This window comes from Mycena indigotica, assembly GCF_014461135.1.
Source record: "Mycena indigotica strain 171206Taipei chromosome Unknown Mind.scaff0003, whole genome shotgun sequence".
In the NCBI taxonomy this organism is placed as follows: Eukaryota; Fungi; Basidiomycota; class Agaricomycetes; order Agaricales; family Mycenaceae; genus Mycena; species Mycena indigotica.
The window spans coordinates 2,528,525-2,547,640 of record NW_023503002.1 but is presented as its reverse complement, the minus strand read 5'-3'; the positions used below and the strand labels follow the sequence as shown (position 1 = coordinate 2,547,640).

The window sequence follows — 19,116 nt, the reverse complement described above, 5'->3', positions numbered from 1 at the left end:
AAGTGGGAAGCTGCCTTAAGTAAGGCTCTAACGGGATACAATTACCGGGTCTGGACTTGTTCCTTGTCGGTTATGTCATGTTGTGCATTTTGTTATGAATTTCTGGTCTATATCCCCCAAGAATTGACAACGGTATATGCTTGCTTGAGTTTCAGTTTATAGTCGTACCTTTTCCAAATGTTTTATCACTAGTACCCCGGAGTAGAGATGCGGGGTATTTTCCATCAGCCTCCGGACCGCATGCACGATCTGCTAGGCGAGATTCGAAGTTGATTAGCTGCCAGCACTTCGACTGAACAACCACCACCATGGCCTGCGGGCCTGTACTCTTCAGACCCTCACGTCGTCTAGTCTCTCTTGCTCTACGACGAGGTATAACAATATTCATGTGACATTCTCTACCCAAACTAATTACCACTACCAGCTGCCAGTACCGTTGCCGGCACACCTTACGCTGGTCTGGCTGTAGGCGTTCCTCGTGAAACCTTCCAGAGCGAACGAAGGGTAGCACTCACACCACAAAACGTTCAAGTACTACGGAAGAAAGGGTTTGGCAAAGTCTTGGTTGAGAAAGATGCTGGTTCGTTTCGTAACAAGAGCCACGCGTCCTTTCAACTAACTGATTAAAGGTGCAAGTGCTCAGTTCTCCGATGAACAATACACTTCTGCAGGCGCCATAATTGTGTCGCGAGACGAAGTCTATAACTCGTCAGACATCCTTCTCAAAGTTCGACCGCCGCTGGACGGCCAGGAAGTACAAAATGTCAAGGCTGGGAGCACCCTCATCTCTTTCTTGTACCCAGTACAGAACAAACCCATTGTTGACGCGCTTGCCCAGCGAAAAGTCAATGCCTTCGCTATGGATTGGATTCCTCGCATATCCCGTGCTCAGACTTACGACGCGTTGAGGTTGGTGTTCAAAGTGCGCGTTTCCCTCGTTTTTAACGTCAGCCCGTCAGCTCTATGGCGAATATTGCCGGATATAAGGCTGTCCTCGAGGCATCGAACAACTTCGCGAGGTACTTGACTGGACAAACAACAGCAGCTGGAAAGGCAAGTGATGAACTATGTTCTTATCAGTGCCGTACTGACTATCCTAGATCCCACCGGCAAAGGTTCTAGTCATCGGAGCGGTGGGTCACATATAGCTACGGCTCAAACTTGGCTCATTGCTGGCAGGGTGTTGCTGGTCTCAGTGCTATCGTAACTGTAGGACTCTTCCAACTTGACTACGTTCATCATGAACAGTGCTATAGGCCCGCCGTATGGGTGCCATCGTGCGCGGGTTTGACACCAGATCCGCCGCTCGGGAACAAGTTCAATCACTCGGCGCTGAATTCCTTGAGGTATCGATCAAAGAAGAGGGTGGGGGCGGAGGCGGCTACGCCAAAGTCATGTCGAAGGAATTCATCGCTGCGGAAATGGTGAGTTCATGCCCATCCTCACTAAATCACACTGAGCTCTTTCAAGGCCCTGTTTATGGAACAAGCCAAAGACGTTGATATCATTATTACAACCGTTGGTCCAAACTAGACGTTGTCAAACCCGTTTTGACGTGGTTTTTAGGCTCTTATACCGGGTCAGCCTGCGCCAAAGTTGATAACCAGCGAAATGGTAGCCGCCATGAAACCAGGTTCAGTGATCGTCGACCTTGCGGCTGAAGCAGGAGGAAACTGTGAAGCAACCCGCCCAGGAGAACTCTATATTCACAACGGTGTCACGGTTATCGGCGAGTTGACACAGATTTGTGTTGATTCCGCACCATGCTGAGCAAGATCAACAGGTTATACTGACTTGCCGTCGCGTTTACCGACACAATCATCAACACTCTACTCCAACAATGTCACCAAGTTCTTACTCTCGATCGGGAGTGATAGCAAGTTCTCAATAGACCTAGAAGATGAGGTCGTTCGTGGTTCAATTGTCGTTCATGAAGGCAATGTGCTTCCCCGGGTCGTTCCTCCCCCACCACCAGCACCGCCTGTGACACCCCAGGTTGAAGAAGTTGCTACCGTCGCTTTAACACCGTGGCAAAAGACTTCAAGAGAAGTCGCAGTTGTTACTGGTGGCATGGGTGGAGTCCTGGCCTTGGGAAAGGCCACCGGCGCTGCATTTATGGATAATTTCTTCACGTTCGGTCTCGCTGCTCTCGTGGGCTACAGGGTTGTGTGGCAAGTTGCTCCAGCCCTGCATTCTCCGCTCATGGTAAGCCTTCATTGTCTACTATGTCCACAAGTAACATGTGGCGACAGAGTGTCACAAATGCAATCTCTGGAATGGTCGGTATTGGTGGCTTGTTCATCATGGTATGCGCATTCCCAACTTTTTTGACCTTTGATCCTGAAAATACTAGGGCGGCGGGTTTTTACCTGGAACACTCCCTCATGCGCTCGGCGCTATTTCAGTGCTTTTAGCAAGTGTAAATGTCGCTGGCGGTAGGTCGAGTCGAGTTTCCCGTTCACTTGGTATTGAGCTTAGATCCAGGTTTCATTATCACCAAGGTATATTGTGAAATGGGGCTTTGATTTTGCTGACAATCACAGCGAATGCTTGACATGTTCAAACGTCCTACTGACCCACCTGAATACTCATGGCTATATGGCGTCCCTGCAGTTGTCTTCACTGGAGGATTCCTCGCTGCAGCAAGCACAGGTACCGCGGGTCTGGTTCAAGCTGGTTATCTGGCCAGCAGTGTTCTTTGCATCGGTAAGAGCAATGTTCATTTCAAAGATACCTCCTAGACTGAGCACGCATAGGCTCGTTGTCTGGTTTGTCATCGCAGGTCACAGCTCGGCAAGGTAAGTGGATCTTTTTTGAATCCTGAACCAAGTCCAAGCCATAATCTACAGGAAATGCCCTCGGGATGTTAGGGGTCTGGTCTGGAATATTAGCAAGCCTTGCCGCTGTCGGTTTCCCAGCACCTGTTCTCGCGCAATTCGCTGGATGTGCAGGAATAGGCGGGCTTATCGGCACTATCGTTGGGCGGTTCGTGTGAACTAACATCTTCGGTGAACGACGTTAAAAAATGAAACTCTCAGACGCGTTACTGCAACAGAGCTACCCCAAATGGTTGCGATGCTCCACAGTGTCGGTGAGTGTGCACCAAAAGCTTGGTGCATTTTTCTCATGTTCCTCTCAAGTCGGCCTTGCTGCCGTGTTCACCTCTATCGGAAGTATTCTCGCCGATCCCTCGCACGCGAGTATGCTCCATCTAGTGACCGGATATGTACCCAACTTGTGCTGTCCTTTAGCGGTGACTCAGATTGTTTACAGCTTGGCGTCGTAATTGGTGGGGTCACATTTACCGGTTCAATCGTTGCATTCCTCAAGTTGGCTGGTCGGATGGCGTCAAAACCTCTGGTGCTCCCAGGGAAGCATCTAATCAATAGCACGTTGCTGGGTCTCAATGGTTTGACCATGGTGAGCGTCACGTGATCGCGTCTCCTAATCTGATCCGCCACTCTTAGGCCGGATTCTTGTCTGCAGCACCTTCGACACCGTTGGTTGCCGCGGCCTTCTTGTCGACGAGCACACTTCTGAGCTTCATCAAAGGATATACTACAACGGCCGCTATTGGAGGCGCTGACATGCGTTCGTTGAACGTTCTATATTTCCATCATTAACCCTTACTTTGAGCAGCCGTGGTAATAACTGTGTTGAACGCTTATTCGTTCGTCTCCAGTTTACTTCAGGACGATATTTATTAACTGATCTCAGCGGATTTGCCCTGGTGGCTGAAGGTGCCTTAATTGAGTCTACGTGAATTATAAGGGCCAACTTTGACAAAGGATTTATGCTCGACAACCCTCTATTGACGACGGTGGGCTCCTTGATCGGAGTCAGTGGCTCCATTTTGTCCTACATCATGGTATGTATCCTCTAGTTGTCCAACGCGGGCTAATGGTCTCAGTGTGTTGCAATGAATCGGTCACTCACCAATGTGCTGTTCGGAGGGATAGCTACTGGCGCTCAAGAAACTCGCGAAGTTACGGGGACTATCACAAAGACATCAGTTGATGATACTGTGGAGGCATTGCTCAACTCTGACAGCGTTATCCTCGTCGTTGGCTACGTATGTTTTACCTTGCTGGACTCGATTACCACTAATGCTCCGCAGGGTATGGCCGTGGCTAAAGCACAGTATGCTATCGCGGACATCTGTTCTATGCTACGAGCCAAGGGAATCACAGTCAGGTTTGCCATCCATCCTGTTGCTGGGGTTAGTCATTTGCTCCTCCCGATATTGTGCAAATAACTAATGCCCTCCTTAGCGTATGCCAGGTGCGTATCTTCTCTCATTCGTCTCGATGTGGCCTATATTCTACTGCAGGTCAAGTAAGCCAGCAGCCAAACATATCCTTTGCCCTGTTCTAATGCGCCCGTTTTTGTAGTGTAACGTGCTTCTCGCTGAGGCATCAGTCCCCTATGATATCGTATTGTGAGTGCACATGATTTCTATGCACTACCAACTCAACGAGGACTGCAGGGAAATGGACGAAATCAATGATGATTTCAAGGAGACGGATCTGACGCTCGTTATCGGCGCGAACGACACGGTCAATCCCATTGCCCTTGAAAAGGGCTCTTCTATTGCTGGCATGCCTGTTCTACACGCCTGGAAGAGCAAACAGGTTATTGTGATGAAGCGAGGAATGTCGAGTGGTTATGCCGATGTGCCCAACCCCATGTTCTTCCTCCCCAACACTCGCATGTTGTTTGGCGACGCGAAGGACACTTGTGATGCAATCAAGCGCGGGTTAGAGACGCGGGCTTAAGGACAAGTTTGTATGCTGTACTAGTATTTATCTACAAAAAGCTTTGATAACTTGGGTATGACTAATCACAATGATGCAATGCTTAGTTATTCTTCCTCCAGGCTCAGAACGGATCGTCGACGCAGATGAGGAGGTTCAAATGCTTGATCTAATTTCTTGATTGACTCACTATCGCTAGGTCTTTCTTTTGTACTCGCGAGCCAACTCGTCCAGTAAACCGAGAGGCTTGGGCTTCGTCGACAATCGCCAGGATGTTTTGTCGCTGAGTTTCGAACTCAAGCCCCTGCTGTCGACGACGGTAACGAAAGGCAAGGGGAAAAGGAAGCACACAACTACTGTCGGCGAAAAGACCATCGAAATTCAGCTACTTCAAGACAAGACGGCTCTACGATCCCGGGCAGGGGACACCGGTTCTGTTGTTTGGCAAGCCAGGTAAGCAGACGAGCCACTATGTCCATCGGCATGCGTTGAACAAGCTTATAGCATCGATTTTGCTAAACTCATTCTGCAAGAACAGTATGTCAAGTTGCCAACTGCACTCTTCGACTGTGAGCGCATTCGGACAAGCCATGTTCTGGAACTTGGGTCACTCTCTTCCCAATGGACGATAGCGATGTCTTACACACAAGTAGGTCTGGCACTGGCCTCCTCGGGATAGCGCTTTCGCAGCTATTCGCCCACTACACCATTACCGATATCAGTGAACTACAGACACTGATAACGAAGAACTTGAAGCTCAATTTCCCTCGCTGGCCTGGCGGCTCTCCGACAGACCCAGGACACAACATCTCCGCACTAGAGTTGAATTGGCAGACCTTGGAAACATTGCCACCGAGCCGACGAGGCCACTACTTCGCACTTCCAGACTCGGCGTACGATTTAGTGCTCGTGGTTGACTGCATCTATCATCCATCGCTTCTCCCTTCGCTTGTAGGAGCGATAGACTACGTTACAACGACTGGCAAGACAGAAGTCGTCGTGGTAATGGAACTGCGGGCGGAGGATGTGACGAGGGAATTCTTGGAGCGGTGGTTGGCAGCGGGTAACGGTGAATGGGACATATGGCGGGCAGCAACTAATCTTGAAGAGACGTATGTTGTCTGGGTTGGAAGAAAAAGGAGCACACTGGCAGAAGTAGATGTTCAATTGGTTGTACATTGATTGTCAGTATATTAATGTTACATGATTCAAGTCCGTGGTCCATGGTATCCTTTTGACTTTATGACATGGTTGTAAGCAGCCAGAGCGCAGTCAGGGCTGCAGAAAGCGCCGCAGTGGGAATGTGTGTTCTCTCGACTCCACTGGAATTCCTATTATTCCCAGCGGTTGCCTGGGCGGAGACAGAGCCAATGGTAGCACTGGGGACAGGAAGATCGACATTGCCGTTCATTGCCAAAGCCACCTGCGAAAGTTTTGCAAAGCCAATGGATGGGGGGTTGTACCGAAACACAGAGTACACATTTTTCTGCGAGGAAATGATAAGCGTTCCGTGCCAAATAATGATCCAGATGCTCACGAGGAATGTGTCGCCAACAATCCATGATGGCGCCGTGTTGCCTGTGCTGAGCGCGAAGAATGAACCGACACAAGTTCCTCGTGAAACTTCCTGCAGTGCGAAATCGTCGGGGCTGATGGTCCAAGTTGAGCCACCGAATGAAAGGGAGACAGTGACCCGAGTGTCACAGGCTATGGGAGATGGTTGAGCGGATTGAATCAGGAACGGAAGAGGATCAGGCTCACGGTACAGATAATAACCGTCGAAATCTCCGGTTCCGGCTCTCGAATCGGGTATTTGGGCATAAATGTTGGCGATCTCGGTTTCCGGGCCGCCAACGAGTGTGGTTCCAGTATCAATCGCGGCATACGAGTTGACGCCAGAAGGAACAGCGACAGAATTACCTTGGACAGTGAGTGCGGTTATGGGAAGAATCCAATACGAGCTCCTCGAGGTGGGCATATTGATATATTCGATATCACCAGTGTACAATGAGTTGTTGACGAAACCTAGCATTTTTGAGTTAACGCAACCCTTCCGAGAAAAAACGTACCCATCGTGAAAGAGCCACCAAACTCTCTGTCCGATGCTCTTGACTGGTTCAAGAATCTGGGAAACATAAGCTACGTCTCGTGTGTTATAGAAATAGGCGGTACCGGGTTAGTTGGAATGCCATGACCGGCGAATCCCACGAGTTAGCGGCCAAAGTTTGCCATAAAGGCGTCGCACCAGACGAGGCAATCGACTGCCACGCAAGGCCCAGCAAACCGGAGACAGGGTTGGTGAGGAGTCCCGAACTAACGGCATCGCAGACGGCAAAAATTTGGTTCGAAACAGAAAATCCCGCCATTTGGACTGTGTCAGTGGCAAGGACGCCAGCGGCAGCGCCAGAACCATAGGTGATCTGGAACCTGGTGCTTTCGTTGACGAAAGAGGATGATCCTGAAGGGTTAAAGGTAGGCACTGAGCTGCAGCCCTGCCTACACGAGCTACCGGCGACCCAAAGGTCTCTGAAATGATAAAGAAAATCAGTCCGAGGTAAGCCATGATACTGTGCCGCAACATACGCAGATCCAGTGTCCAAGATCACATTAAAAGAAGCAGCGGGGTTGCCAATCGCCAATGAGCCAAAGTAACTTGAATCGGCTCCTTGATTGGTCAACCTAACGACGTCAGTCGAGAGAAAGCCAGGCGAACGGCCTCCAACTCACAAATTTGTCCCAGTACTCCGCTTCGAGGTCGGAGAGCCGCCATATTTAGCGGTAAGCCCAGCCCGATTACTCTTTGCCCAAGCCCCAAAGTCTTCGATAGAGCGGGGGTTTAGCCTCCTTTGAATGGGCATAGAAAAGCGGTTGGGTTGAGGAGTTGGGTTTGCAACAACATTAGAAAGTAAAAGTGCGATTATAGGCAGATGTATTGTCGAAAGCGTGAACATAGGTAGGAGGAAGTGCAGGGTGCACTGGTAACGTGGATGAAAGAGGCAAGGAATTTAAACAACCAGTGCAGCGCGGCAGACTGCGGAGGGGCGGTATTGATCCGGGTCAAAGACATCCGATCAGCCGTTGATTGAAACATTTTAGCCGGCCTTGGGGCCAAACATAAGCCAACCAAGACACCCTTGACGTTCAGCGCAGTTCAGCGCTGGGTCGAAGTGGCAGGACCACTGGGAGAACTAAAAATTCACGATGAGAAATTGCGCTCATTCCGGACTTGGCGCCTTGTCCGCAGTCATGTTACTTAGGTCCAAGCCTAACCAAGCCTTTTCCACCGACGCGGCGGAGACGGGATGTCGTGGGCATTCGGGGCGATTACGACCGCACTGATTACTCCTGCATAGCCAGAAATAAGAGAGAGTACAAAGCTACCATAAGCAAAGGACATTAACTTCTTCTCATGAACGGAATTCTTGCCGTGTAGTCGCCGAAATCTGAGCCGTCCACTGCTCAACGTCTTCCATTGGCATGTTTTCCCAAGCCTCGTAAGCCTGCAAGCGTCAGAATAAGCAGTAAACTAAAAGAGAACGCTGACCGTCTCGATCTTATTCACGATGCTGACCACTTGTTCTTGGATCTTGTTTCCCTGATTTACCGTCTTCTCCAAATCTGCCACCAGGACGGAGTTCTCTGCCCTAATCTATCACGAGTCTTAAAAGGAGCAGAAACGAGACACAAATCTGACTTTGTCCAATGACTCTCGCAGTCTTTCCGCTTGTTGTCGAAGGATGGGAAACGTGCGGCCACCAGCAAGGGATGCTGCTGTTATCTTTGCAGTGGAAACGTCCGGACCGATGTTACCCGAAGCCTTGCGTGCCTTGGCAGTTTTTATCATGTCGTCAAGAATGTCGATGTTCTCTTGGGCGTTATACTCTTTGAAGATAAGATCCATGTCGCGCTGAGGAAGCAATGAGTGAGATTGCCAAAAAGGAAAGTAGACGCATAACTAAGTTTGTGTTCTCAACGTAGGCCGCGATTTGGTTGAATGTCTGTAACGCGCCATCTGGGTCGTCTTCTGCATATTGGGGGAAGCATTCAGCAAAGTCTTGATACCTGAGTTGGTTAGAACATAGGCTTAGATACCGTACAATGGTCACTAACTTCCACTTGCGCGCGACGTTCTGGTTCGCGGTCTGGAGGGCGTCGTGAAAGTAACTCCAGCGTTTGCTTGTGCCAGGAGTGTGGCGGGACGTCATAACGCGTGCAATGCGCGGTTGGGTGGAGAATGTTGAGAACGGGGTCACATGCTCGTCACAATCCTGTCATATCAGCTGAGTCTGACGCTTGGCGTCGACGTCCACGACCATGGATCCGCCAAGCGACCCCGATGCCCCACAACAACCCGCCAGGAATCCGATTCCTCACTTTCTATTCATTTCTTTCATGCTATTTCTCCTCACGAACCATAACGGCGACGAGTTCCTTGCTAGACACCAGTATCAGGACTCATTGCGCACACTAACCTACCAGGTGTGTTGCACCAAACTGGACTCTCAACGACTCAACTCGTTTAATGCAGCTATCTAATTTCACGGCTTGGCTAAACGGGACCACGGAAACGAATTTTACCATGGTTAGTTCGCTCTCTCGCTGAAGCAATGATCTCAACCTCCATATAGCCCGAACATGATGGCACAGTCCTTCCATTACTCGGTCATTTCAAGGTGGAAGGCGGACCTCTCGACGTCGCATCCTCCTACTATGCTAACAGTACCGGCACCTATCACGGCGACACCACGTTCTATAATCTGACTTCAATCGATTCGTCATCAGAATGGTCTCATCTCGCGGAGCAGTATATGCTAGCTACCAACTCAACGGCGGCTTGGGATAAGTTGGGGTCTTGGAATTGGACTGCGTCAGATAAAGTAGCGCTAAGCTTGGCTGAGCGGCCAGCGCCAACATCTAATGTCTCTGAAAAGGTCACTTTGATCCATGTGAGTATTCCTCACTCCGATAATTTGACTCTCATATGGCTCGTAGGGAAAAGTCGAATTAACCGACAAGTTCACCGCAGAAGACCTTCGTCTCGACTTTGAAGGCATTCATTTTGTTGCGAATGGGTCTATGTACGCCCTCGCGCAGTCTTCAGGGTCGGTCCTCTTTTCTTTCTCACCGTAGTTTTGCTTTGGAAGTTGACCAACGCAATCTAGCCAACCCATTGATCTTCGATTCCTGCCTTCCATTGTTCCCGGCGCATATAGAAACGACACCGCAAGAATCATCGAGCCAGAATTGGCCTCCCGCATTGATAAACTGAAGAAACTTATTGACGCTGGTGTCATAGAACAAGATTTGTCCTTGGGTATGATCATTCAGTCTTTTACTGGGGTTGACTTGACCTCCATTCTTACAGACGAGGCCTCAAAAACCTCCTGTACATTTTCCCTATATATAGCGCAAGATCCTGTGCACGTGGCAGAGCATCTTCTTGCTCAACTCGAGGAGGAAATTCAACACCCGACGGGTGTTTGGACCGTTCGCGCACCACCAATGTCTCTGAGCGGAGTGTTAATGAGTAAGGAGTGTGGAATACTGTATGAATTCCACCGAACAGAGGGCTTGGGGTACGCGTCTCGACATCCAATAAGTTCTCAACTCACACGACCTTCCAGCTTAAGTTCGTTATTCCGCAAACTCACTACGTGTAAAGGCTCCTTTCAAACGCGGTATGACCTCCTGTTGACCACTCAATAGATGCGGGGAGTGCCGCGTTGGCCTACTTCATTATGTTGGTCCTGCTGTCGCGGCAAATGCAACATAGTCGAACACCCACTGGCATTTCACGGCTGTCATTTTGGACGTTTATGGTGCAGGCAACTGTAGACTCGTTGTCGTTTGCAGGTCATACCGTGTTCGCGCTTGTTGCCGACGGCAAACCCTCATTGTCACTGGTCGCACCTGCCTTTCTTGCCTGTGTTCTCTTCGCTAACGAGGCGGTATGCTACCCAGACTCTGAATATCCTTATATGACTCATGAATTGTCAGCAATTTGCCATGCTCATTCACCAATTCCAGGCTCCCGAAGATGCCAGGCCACCTGTGCTGGCATTGGGTCCCGCTACAGGGAACTCCACACCTGAACCTGCGACAGAATCTCCCGCCACGTTGTCCCCTCCTGCTCCTGCTATTCTTCCTTCCCCCAACGTCCAAAATGCGACTCCTCAACAGCCGTCATTTCTTGCCTTCTTCATCCACCATCTCCGGACCGACCCACAACTGCGCCTTTGTGAGTACAAGAGGTATATATCACGTAGTGGCGATCGTTCAACAGTTCTATAGGGCTCATTTTATTTGTGTTCCTTTCGCTGATTGTGCACACAATCTTATCGGCGACTCTGTCCATCATGTTCGTTGCGGGCTCATATTCGATGTTTTGGTTGCCACAAATCGTCCGATCCGTTCGACGGGGTCGAAGCAGTGGCCTCTCCACCGAATACCTCGTGGGAACAACGTTATGCAGACTGTCTATTGCTCTGTGTGCGTCTTCCTCAACAACCTTGATCCCGCATTCAAACTTCCTCAGATTTTTTGCTTTGCCCTAAGAATGTTCTCGATATCGAGCCACGATGTTAACTCCCTTTTCCTTCGTTGGCTGGCGTATCGTCTCATATCATTGCAGCATGGTCCCGCTATCTGGCCCTTTTTGTGTGCTCGCAGGTAATCGTGATCATCTTACAAGACTCCGCCTTGGGACCAACTTTCTTCCTTCCCCGAAAAGTGAGCAGCAATTGACCAAATGGGGCATTTCTAATGATTCCAAGTACGCTGTCGTGAAAGCTCACGACTACCACCCAGTCATGCCTATTCCCGATAATGATGTTGAAAGTGCAGACTTGTCGTTGGGTGACTGCGCAATCTGCATGGATGCCATCTATGCTGATCCATCATTGCGACGGCGCAGGACCTCCCTCGACGATAAGGGTGGCTCCGGGAAGGCGAGGTCTGGCGGAATTCTCAATGCAGTTCACATTGGGGGAGCAAATTCACGGAAAAATTACAGTCTTGCACCGTGTCACCATTTATTTGTGAGTCTTGAAGCTTTTTGTACCGATTTGCCAGCTCATTTCGGACGAAAAGCACACGGAATGTCTTGAGAAGTGGTTATCTATCAAGAACATTTGTCCACAATGCCGACGACCTTTACCGTCTCTTTAACTGAAAAGCACTGTACACTACTGACACGCGGAATGGACCAATAATATTAATATTATGTAATCACTCACTCACGACTGGCTTTGAGACAAGTGACTCCACAGAAGCCCAGGTCGCCAATCTGAGGTCGTCGCCGACATCGCTGCGAAATATGCTTAGCTGAGGTTGAATGTCTCCTCGTGACGTACTGGACATATAGGAGGTACTCGTGAGATGTCTGCACGCAGACAAGCCATTCCACAGTACAGCAATTCACCAGACGCTGGCCTCTTGCGACATTTCTGTCGACGTATAAGCATGGAGGTAGTGTTAGCGGTTGGAAATTGATCACAAGACATTGAGCGATGGTATAGACCGGCGCGGGAGAGCCCCCGAGTCGTTCTCGCACGCGTTCCAAGGCCCGACCCAGCTCATTACTGCCCAAAAGGTCTGGCCCGACACTCCAAAATGAGTCAGTCATCGAGTCCTTGGATTGATTATACTCAGAACACGTGAACAGGAAGAGCATCTTACTTGACATAGTCCCGCGTTGCCAGTGGCAATGAGTTGTTGCTTCAGGTGATCGTACTGGGTAAACTTGAGAAACAAAACCTCTTCCATCTGGAGTTGATTCTCAGCGACAAACGGTGATGTGGGCGTCAGGTTGAGTTGCACCTGGGAGACGTTGACAGAAAACCAGTCTACACGAGCTAACGGTTTATTGGAATGCGCGATATCGAAGGCGAGCTGAGCAGTTGTAGCTTCACGGATGAGCGCTGCAATGTCCGGTCTATGCCCAATAAACTAGCAGAAAGGCAAAAAATAAACGAAGGGGATGTTTTTGTTGTTCGTTAGAGAGAATGAACTGCAACAAACCTTCAAAGCTTGGAATAGATGTTGCGATGTGGGGTAGATAACACCGTTATGCGTGATTGGATGGACCGCAAACTGGTCGAATTCAGCATATGGGCCACTGGGTCCGAATAGGATCTTCTGAGCAGGGCTTGGGGGAGTGATTTGAGGTTTACTTGGCTGTGGTTTTGGGGCTGCGTTTGGCTGCTTGGGTGGTGGTTGTTTTTCTGAGCCAGATTTCTTAGTTCCACGCGCAAAGGCTTGCGCCAATGTGAGTTGGGGCATGATGAAGGTTGGTGATAAGTTGCACGATCACTCATTGACAGACTAGTAAATAAGTACATTCACTACGATGATGTTGTTGGTTGGATTGCCTTCACGACTTTGGCTTTGAACCCCTTGATCATGACATAACGGTCCTGAGTGACCAGCTTCTGGACAAGGGGTTGCTGGCTATGTTCTTCAAACGCCTTCCGTCCTTTGTACCTATTACCAATCAAATCAGAGGCCAACAGGCAGTTGAACATGCACACCTCTCAAAAAAATGGAACAAGTTACGGTCGTTGTCGTCTCGTGCCAGGCAGTAAAAGATGATCCCTGGCTCCTGCTCGGCCACCCGCGTTATTTCTGCGTACGCCCTCTCAAGAGCATCTCCGTGCTCTGGGTGGGCATAAACCTCTCCGAAGAGAATGAATTCTCCCTCGGGAATGGGCGGCATGACGGACGACATTGTTAACGAGGGTTGGTGTTTCCTTGCTGTAGTTCAAAGCGGACCGTTGTTATAAGTGCTACGAGTTCCGATTCTCGTCCCGATGGTGAGCAATCAGCTCAGTCAGCTTTCTGAATCGGCCAATTATGGAGCCTTCCTATTGTTACTCAAAAAAGTACACAAAATTAAAACATATGCCATGCAAAAGGGGAAACAAACATAAGATTATCCAGTTGACCCAGCCCGCGAAATCGATGACCGTGGAGCACCACCAGTCGATCCCCGTTGCTTAACTGCAGTCACATTGGCTGCTGCTACAACTCGAAGCGCATTGACCCCACTTTGCCTCCTCGTTAACGTTTTACGAGGTCCACTGTTAACAGGGGTCGGACTGCCAGCAGTAACCGAAGCCGATGATGGAGCCCCCGCTCGTTCACGCTCTGTCCGCTTCAAAAACGGACTGGGTAAATTCTCTTCGTCCGCCAAATCATAACTTGCCGCAGGCGCACTTGCCGTTCTGACGACATTTGGAGCGGAACCGGAGGTTGAACCGAGATGAGGATGAGGTAATGGTTTTGGACGATGCTGCTTCGTCTGAGAGCTTGATGACTCTGAATCGGATATTCCGGTGGGATCAGAGACAGATGCTGGCAATGTTGGTCTCCTCCCAGTACGAATAGATGGTCGGCGAATGCGAGTTGGCGGGGCTACCTCAGAATCGAGTGTCCGGCTTCTTGACATGCGCTGTGGCGGGCGTGTTTGGGCAGCGATAGGAGTTCCTGTTGTCTCTTCGTCGTCCGCATCACTTTCCGATTCGAGATGGGCATCTCGCAGTCTCGCTGTCAGATCCACTCTCTCTTTGTTCTCGAAATCGAACACCTGAGCGAAATTGAGCCCAACCTTGGGCGACGCCATGACCTCATCCTCGAAGCGCCTCGTCAAGTCAAACATCGCAACTAGCTCGACCGGGGATGGTGTTGCCAACGCTTCGCCAGTTGTTGTTAATACCACGCCTTTCATAGCCGACATTTGAGCGCTGCGAGGTAGTGGTGTTGAAAGTTGATTGCCCTTTGGAGGTGCTCTTGATTGCATCACAACCTTGGGGGTCTCTTGATGTGCGGCACGAGAAAGAATGTTCTGTATCTCGTCTAACGGTGCACGATCCTTCTTGACATCTATATGGTCCAAGTGAACTTGTTGAATAAACGACAGATCCGATGAACTCACCATTGGGTTTATCCTCCAAATTCCGTACTTTCTCTTCTAGTAATGCTTTCGTGTTGGTCAGATTTTCCTCCTGTTCTTTCACTGCGGCTTCTCTTCTTAGCATTTCCTCATCTCTCTCCTCGTAAACTTTTTCGCGTGCCTCCAGCTCGTTGTCCAAGATGGCGCGGAATTCCTCTCTCAATACCTCCTCTCGCTTGCTCCACGCATCCAGAACCTCGGCTTCTCGTCGTCGAATAGCCTCCATAATTTCATCTTCTCGTCTCTGCATTGAGCGGCTGACCTCCTCCTCGCGCTGCAATACTAGGACTCGAAGCTCTTCTTCTCGTTGTTTCACCGCAACTTGTATGTCACTGAGACTTGGCTGATTTTCGATATGTACTTGTGCCTGATGCAGTTGAGTCTGGCACTCTTGCAATTGTGATTGGAGCGAGTGAATCTGGGCATCGCGTTGTTGTATCAACTCCGTGATATGAGATTCCTTCTCATTGAGAGCATTCTCCCGAGTCATTAAGTCACGTTCCCGGACGTGAAGGGCGGCACGATGAGTCTTGAGGGAGTTGAGGCTGCGAAAAATTTAGCCTTGTAAATCGAATGAGCCAAAAAGCCCACGTTTTCTCCGATTCTGCGACTTTCTTAGCCCATTCTATCCGTTCATGGAGCAGTAATTGAGCAGCTGATGGCCGCATAGCAGGCTAAAACGCGTGAGCTATGCACTTCACATTTGAGAGGTATTACATTGAGGTTGAGCATAGCCTTGATCACTGTCGACAGCTGCTGAGAGTAGCCTCGGGGCAAAGGAGGTATACGACCACTCCTAGACGACTGTGAGCCCAATAATCGGTCGAAGGATTCGGACGCACCGGATCAAACAACTGAGCTCGTTGTGGGTTTGCGCTTCGTGAAATGGGGGTTTCAAGGCGCAGAGCTCATATATGAGGCAGCCAAGAGACCAGATATCGGACTTGGAATCATAAGCTTTTTCTTGCATAAGCTCTGGGGACATGTAATATGGTGTCTGGTCGAAGACATGAGAAAATGTTGACTGTGCCATGGTAAAACTCACCCCGACGTAAGTATTGGCGAAGCTTGCGGTGGAGAGAGCTTTAGAGAGACCAAAATCACCGAGTTTGACGGTATTGTTCTCGTCGAGGAAGACTAGCCAGGCTTAAGACAGGTGGTTGGTGGTTCAATAAAGGGTACGCACCATTGTCAGGCTTGAGGTCACGGTGGAGGATCTGGTTTCTGCGGTCTTTTCCTTCAAGTTCGCTAGCACTCCCGGCGCTACTGGTCCGGCCATGGCCACCCGTGTTGTGACAATGGTTGAGAGCCAGCAGTATTTGGTAAAAGTAGTGCCAGATAGCGTCTTCTGCCACTGGACGATTCTGTTTCGCAGCCATCTTTATCACGGAGGATAAGTCTCCTCCACCGCAGTACTCCATCAAAATGTAAAGGACGCCAGCGTCGCGGTCAACATGTCGGTCATGATATCGTACAATGTGGGTGTGGTCCAGGTCTTTGAGAATGTTTCTGGGAAGCGATGAGGTCAGTCTGTGGAAGGAGGGGAGTGGCATACACTTCAGCAACTATTTGTTTCCTATCTCGCTCCGTCATACGCTCAAAATTGAGCTCTTTCCGGGCAAATACCTGTTTCGTGTTTATTAGTAGGCGGGTCTTCCGTTACACTGTCACCGCACCTTCCCATCCGACCTACGTCGGACTTTGCGGATGATACCAAAGGATCCATTGCCAATAATGTCAAGGGAGTCGTAGTCGTCGAGGACGGTGCTCGCCATCGCGGTCAAAGATGAACCGTCACGTGGTCGTATGGACATCACATCATGATGGGTATTTTTAGGTCTGATAAGTTGTTGATGGCTAGCCACATCGTTGGCGTCATAGATGTCCTTCTTCACAAGCTCTTCTTCCGCACGCCAACAACCTCGATGACCGCTCCGGTAAATCGCAGCCATTTTAACTGCCAAAGTCTCCCAACTTATGCTCATAGACACTCGACAAACCCCTGGAGAAGGTTCATCCTGACAATCTTCCCCATATCGGCCACGAAGAGGCGGCTAACGGTCTGGTTGCACTCGTTGACCACTCAGAGAAGCATGATGTCAGCCAAGGCATACATGCTTCGTCACACACAATCTTTTCAATTCCCTGGATCCATAAACTCATCCCTGGAATCGAGAAACTTGCTGCTGCCTACCACATTGGCAACTTTGTCGCAATCCGAGGCTCCAAGAACCAGGTCTTGTTATATGCCTCTCAGCGTTGATTTCTCTCTCACACATCACCACCTAGATATTTGAGGCAATGCCCCTCTATGCGCGAATCGGGATGCACCTTCTCTTCTATGGGTCTGCCGAAATAAAGTTGTTGCATTGGCAAAGCATCGAGCATCTTTTGCGCGAGCAGTCCGTCAAGGTATACCCTTTGATTGGCGCATCCAGTTACAGCAGTTGAACTCGGCTATAGGAGGGTAAAGTATACGATAGTCCTGAATCAGTTCAAAACATTGCTTCATTCATCGCGACCTATCAGCTGTCCACGGAAGAACTGCTCGAACCTGACATCAGCAAGTAAGCTCTGCACTATGCATTGTGTCCCAAGCTGATATCACTAGGTATAAAACGTTCAATGAGTTCTTTTATCGCAAGCTTAAGCCAACTGCACGTCCTGTTGATCATGCAGACGACCCCTTGTCTATTTGCAGTGCTGCCGATTGCCGACTCACTGTTTATAACACAGTAGATCTTGCCAAACAGTTCTGGATAAAGGGCCGTGAATTCACTGTCCCAAATCTTCTCGGTGTCGATGCGGGCTCCAATGAAGCCACCACTTTCGACGGATCAAGTCTCGCGATTTTCCGTCTTGCCCCCTCCGACTATCATCGGTTCCATTGCCCCATTGACGCCACTGTGGGCGAAATTACTCATATTCCTGGACAATACTATACCGTGAATCCCCAGGCCGTTAACGAACAAGGCTTTGATGTGTTCACCGCCAACACTCGCTCTGTGTTATATCTCACTCATACGGCAACTGGTCTCCCAGTTGCATTTGTGGCCATTGGTGCCTTACTTGTTGGTAGCATTGTCTGGACAAACGGCGGCGAAAAAGGCAGGGTGATCAAGAAAGGTGATGAGCTTGGGCACGTATATTCTCGTCACTTTTGTTGTCTGCTAACCGACCGTTAGATATTTCGCCTACGGAGGCAGCACCGTTGTCGCGCTGTTCCCCAAGGGCGTTATCGAGTGCGTTGCCCTCAACTCCATTTTGCCGTGCTCAACTGAGAGAAAAAAAAACTAGATTCGATGAAGATTTGGTCGCTAACTCTCTCATCCCAGTTGAGACACTGGTCAAGGTGGGGAATTCTTTGGGCCGTACGCCATCCAAAGCATAAGTTATACTCTAATGCACAAGAGACATTACAATGTAGACTAGTCGTTTTGCTGTTGTACAATTAGAAGGCTCTATGAATGAGTTCGACGCCATTCAGCCAGCATTTCCACGCTGATCATTTTGAGTCCAAACCGATCGGCGAATGCTCTGCAGTCGTCCCTCCTTGCCATCGTGCCTTGAGCGTCATCGTTGACCAGCTCGCACAAAACACCGGCAAGGGGTAAACCCGTGAGCCGGCAGAGATCGACACCACTTTCCGTGTGGCCTTTGCGGGCTAAAACACCCCCGTCCACAGCCCGAAGGGGAACCATATGGCCGGGACGAGTAAAGTCATCTGGCACAGAGCTTGAAGATGCCAATGCCCGGACCGTGAGACTACGATCGCCAGCGGAAATCCCAGTAGTCGTCCCATGTTTATAGTCCACAGTGATCGTATAAGCTGTCCTATGCCGTTCTTGGTTTTGCGGTACCATGAGCGGAATATTGAGCTCCGCCAATCTCTCTCCAGGAAGCGCAATACAAATATAACCACTACCACCGCTTTGTCAGGGTCTGAACTGTGCTTGGAAACAAATGGACGGACCTGGTGTGTTTTATCATCCACGCCATCTTCTCCGTCGTACAATGCGACGCGGCGATAATGAGGTCTCCTTCATTCTCCCGATTCTCATCATCCATAACGACCAGAAATTCCCCAGCCTCAAAAGCTGTAAGCGCCTCTTCCATCGAATCGAACGAAAAGGCTGTTCTTGGTACATGGGCGACTTCAATGGGCTTCAAGGATGTTTTCATTGTCGCTCCATTGAGTGGTGAATGAGTAACACCATTGAGAGCGGAAGGCATGGTGGTGGTTAGGAGAAAGTACTAATGACAAATTTTGCACTGGTCAGTCATCACAACGTGATTGTGCCGCGGCCGACCGCTCCAACCGACTCGTTTTTGTCAACGCATTATTTGCTCTATGTGCTGGGCTCGAGTTGTTGCGTCAACTGACCTTTCCAAAGTTAGTTCTCCAGCCAAAAT

The 19,116-nt window shown here is 49.7% G+C and overlaps 8 protein-coding genes across 8 annotated transcripts; 4 read left to right on the top strand and 4 right to left on the bottom strand.

Annotated features, from left to right (window-relative positions):
* Positions 1-308: 308 nt before the first annotated feature.
* Positions 309-4,775, top strand: MIND_00352800 (uncharacterized protein; the record flags this gene model as incomplete). Its single annotated transcript, XM_037360374.1, has 28 exons — positions 309-372; positions 425-580; positions 630-909; positions 960-1,053; positions 1,101-1,133; positions 1,180-1,209; positions 1,257-1,424; positions 1,471-1,518; positions 1,567-1,729; positions 1,784-2,205; positions 2,253-2,306; positions 2,354-2,435; positions 2,485-2,501; positions 2,544-2,706; positions 2,757-2,798; positions 2,850-2,985; positions 3,039-3,091; positions 3,141-3,226; positions 3,274-3,420; positions 3,468-3,591; positions 3,640-3,670; positions 3,718-3,740; positions 3,789-3,868; positions 3,911-4,072; positions 4,118-4,219; positions 4,272-4,281; positions 4,420-4,438; positions 4,487-4,775. The coding sequence occupies 28 exons, from the start codon at positions 309-311 to the stop codon at positions 4,773-4,775; spliced, it is 3,078 nt and encodes a 1,025-aa protein (XP_037223259.1).
* Positions 4,776-4,845: 70 nt separating this feature from the next.
* Positions 4,846-5,936, top strand: MIND_00352700 (uncharacterized protein; the record flags this gene model as incomplete). The annotated part of the gene is made up of 4 exons (XM_037360373.1): positions 4,846-4,908; positions 4,954-5,207; positions 5,259-5,360; positions 5,408-5,936. The coding sequence occupies 4 exons, from the start codon at positions 4,846-4,848 to the stop codon at positions 5,934-5,936; spliced, it is 948 nt and encodes a 315-aa protein (XP_037223258.1).
* A 58-nt stretch (positions 5,937-5,994) lies between these two features.
* Positions 5,995-7,705, bottom strand: MIND_00352600 (Aspartic peptidase A1; the record flags this gene model as incomplete). Its single annotated transcript, XM_037360372.1, has 6 exons — positions 5,995-6,461; positions 6,516-6,779; positions 6,824-6,879; positions 6,927-7,280; positions 7,338-7,433; positions 7,482-7,705. 6 exons carry the CDS (start codon positions 7,703-7,705, stop codon positions 5,995-5,997), a joined length of 1,461 nt encoding a protein of 486 aa, XP_037223257.1.
* Positions 7,706-9,068: 1,363 nt separating this feature from the next.
* On the top strand, positions 9,069-11,921 carry MIND_00352500 (RING-type domain-containing protein; the record flags this gene model as incomplete). The annotated part of the gene is made up of 14 exons (XM_037360371.1): positions 9,069-9,233; positions 9,283-9,336; positions 9,383-9,700; positions 9,747-9,856; positions 9,917-10,068; positions 10,120-10,330; positions 10,379-10,410; positions 10,461-10,702; positions 10,752-10,992; positions 11,046-11,243; positions 11,290-11,334; positions 11,386-11,483; positions 11,528-11,791; positions 11,844-11,921. The coding sequence occupies 14 exons, from the start codon at positions 9,069-9,071 to the stop codon at positions 11,919-11,921; spliced, it is 2,208 nt and encodes a 735-aa protein (XP_037223256.1).
* Positions 11,922-11,985: 64 nt separating this feature from the next.
* MIND_00352400 (DUF1768 domain-containing protein) lies at positions 11,986-13,049 on the bottom strand (the record flags this gene model as incomplete). The annotated part of the gene is made up of 6 exons (XM_037360370.1): positions 12,774-13,049; positions 12,573-12,701; positions 12,432-12,518; positions 12,250-12,384; positions 12,107-12,199; positions 11,986-12,060 (listed from the first exon to the last, which is right to left on the bottom strand). The coding sequence occupies exons 1-6, from the start codon at positions 13,032-13,034 to the stop codon at positions 11,986-11,988; spliced, it is 780 nt and encodes a 259-aa protein (XP_037223255.1). The 5' UTR covers positions 13,035-13,049.
* A 634-nt stretch (positions 13,050-13,683) lies between these two features.
* On the bottom strand, positions 13,684-16,493 carry MIND_00352300 (Protein kinase domain-containing protein; the record flags this gene model as incomplete). The annotated part of the gene is made up of 9 exons (XM_037360369.1): positions 16,380-16,493; positions 16,259-16,329; positions 15,890-16,212; positions 15,749-15,840; positions 15,546-15,700; positions 15,421-15,499; positions 15,295-15,377; positions 14,686-15,248; positions 13,684-14,633 (listed from the first exon to the last, which is right to left on the bottom strand). The coding sequence occupies exons 1-9, from the start codon at positions 16,476-16,478 to the stop codon at positions 13,684-13,686; spliced, it is 2,415 nt and encodes an 804-aa protein (XP_037223254.1). The 5' UTR covers positions 16,479-16,493.
* Positions 16,494-16,556: 63 nt separating this feature from the next.
* Positions 16,557-18,094, top strand: MIND_00352200 (uncharacterized protein; the record flags this gene model as incomplete). The annotated part of the gene is made up of 6 exons (XM_037360368.1): positions 16,557-16,640; positions 16,691-16,939; positions 16,993-17,115; positions 17,167-17,270; positions 17,315-17,856; positions 17,889-18,094. 6 exons carry the CDS (start codon positions 16,557-16,559, stop codon positions 18,092-18,094), a joined length of 1,308 nt encoding a protein of 435 aa, XP_037223253.1.
* Positions 18,095-18,164: 70 nt separating this feature from the next.
* MIND_00352100 (3,4-dihydroxy-2-butanone 4-phosphate synthase) lies at positions 18,165-18,936 on the bottom strand (the record flags this gene model as incomplete). Its single annotated transcript, XM_037360367.1, has 2 exons — positions 18,165-18,624; positions 18,677-18,936. The coding sequence occupies 2 exons, from the start codon at positions 18,934-18,936 to the stop codon at positions 18,165-18,167; spliced, it is 720 nt and encodes a 239-aa protein (XP_037223252.1).
* Between the last annotated feature and the right edge of the window lie 180 nt (positions 18,937-19,116).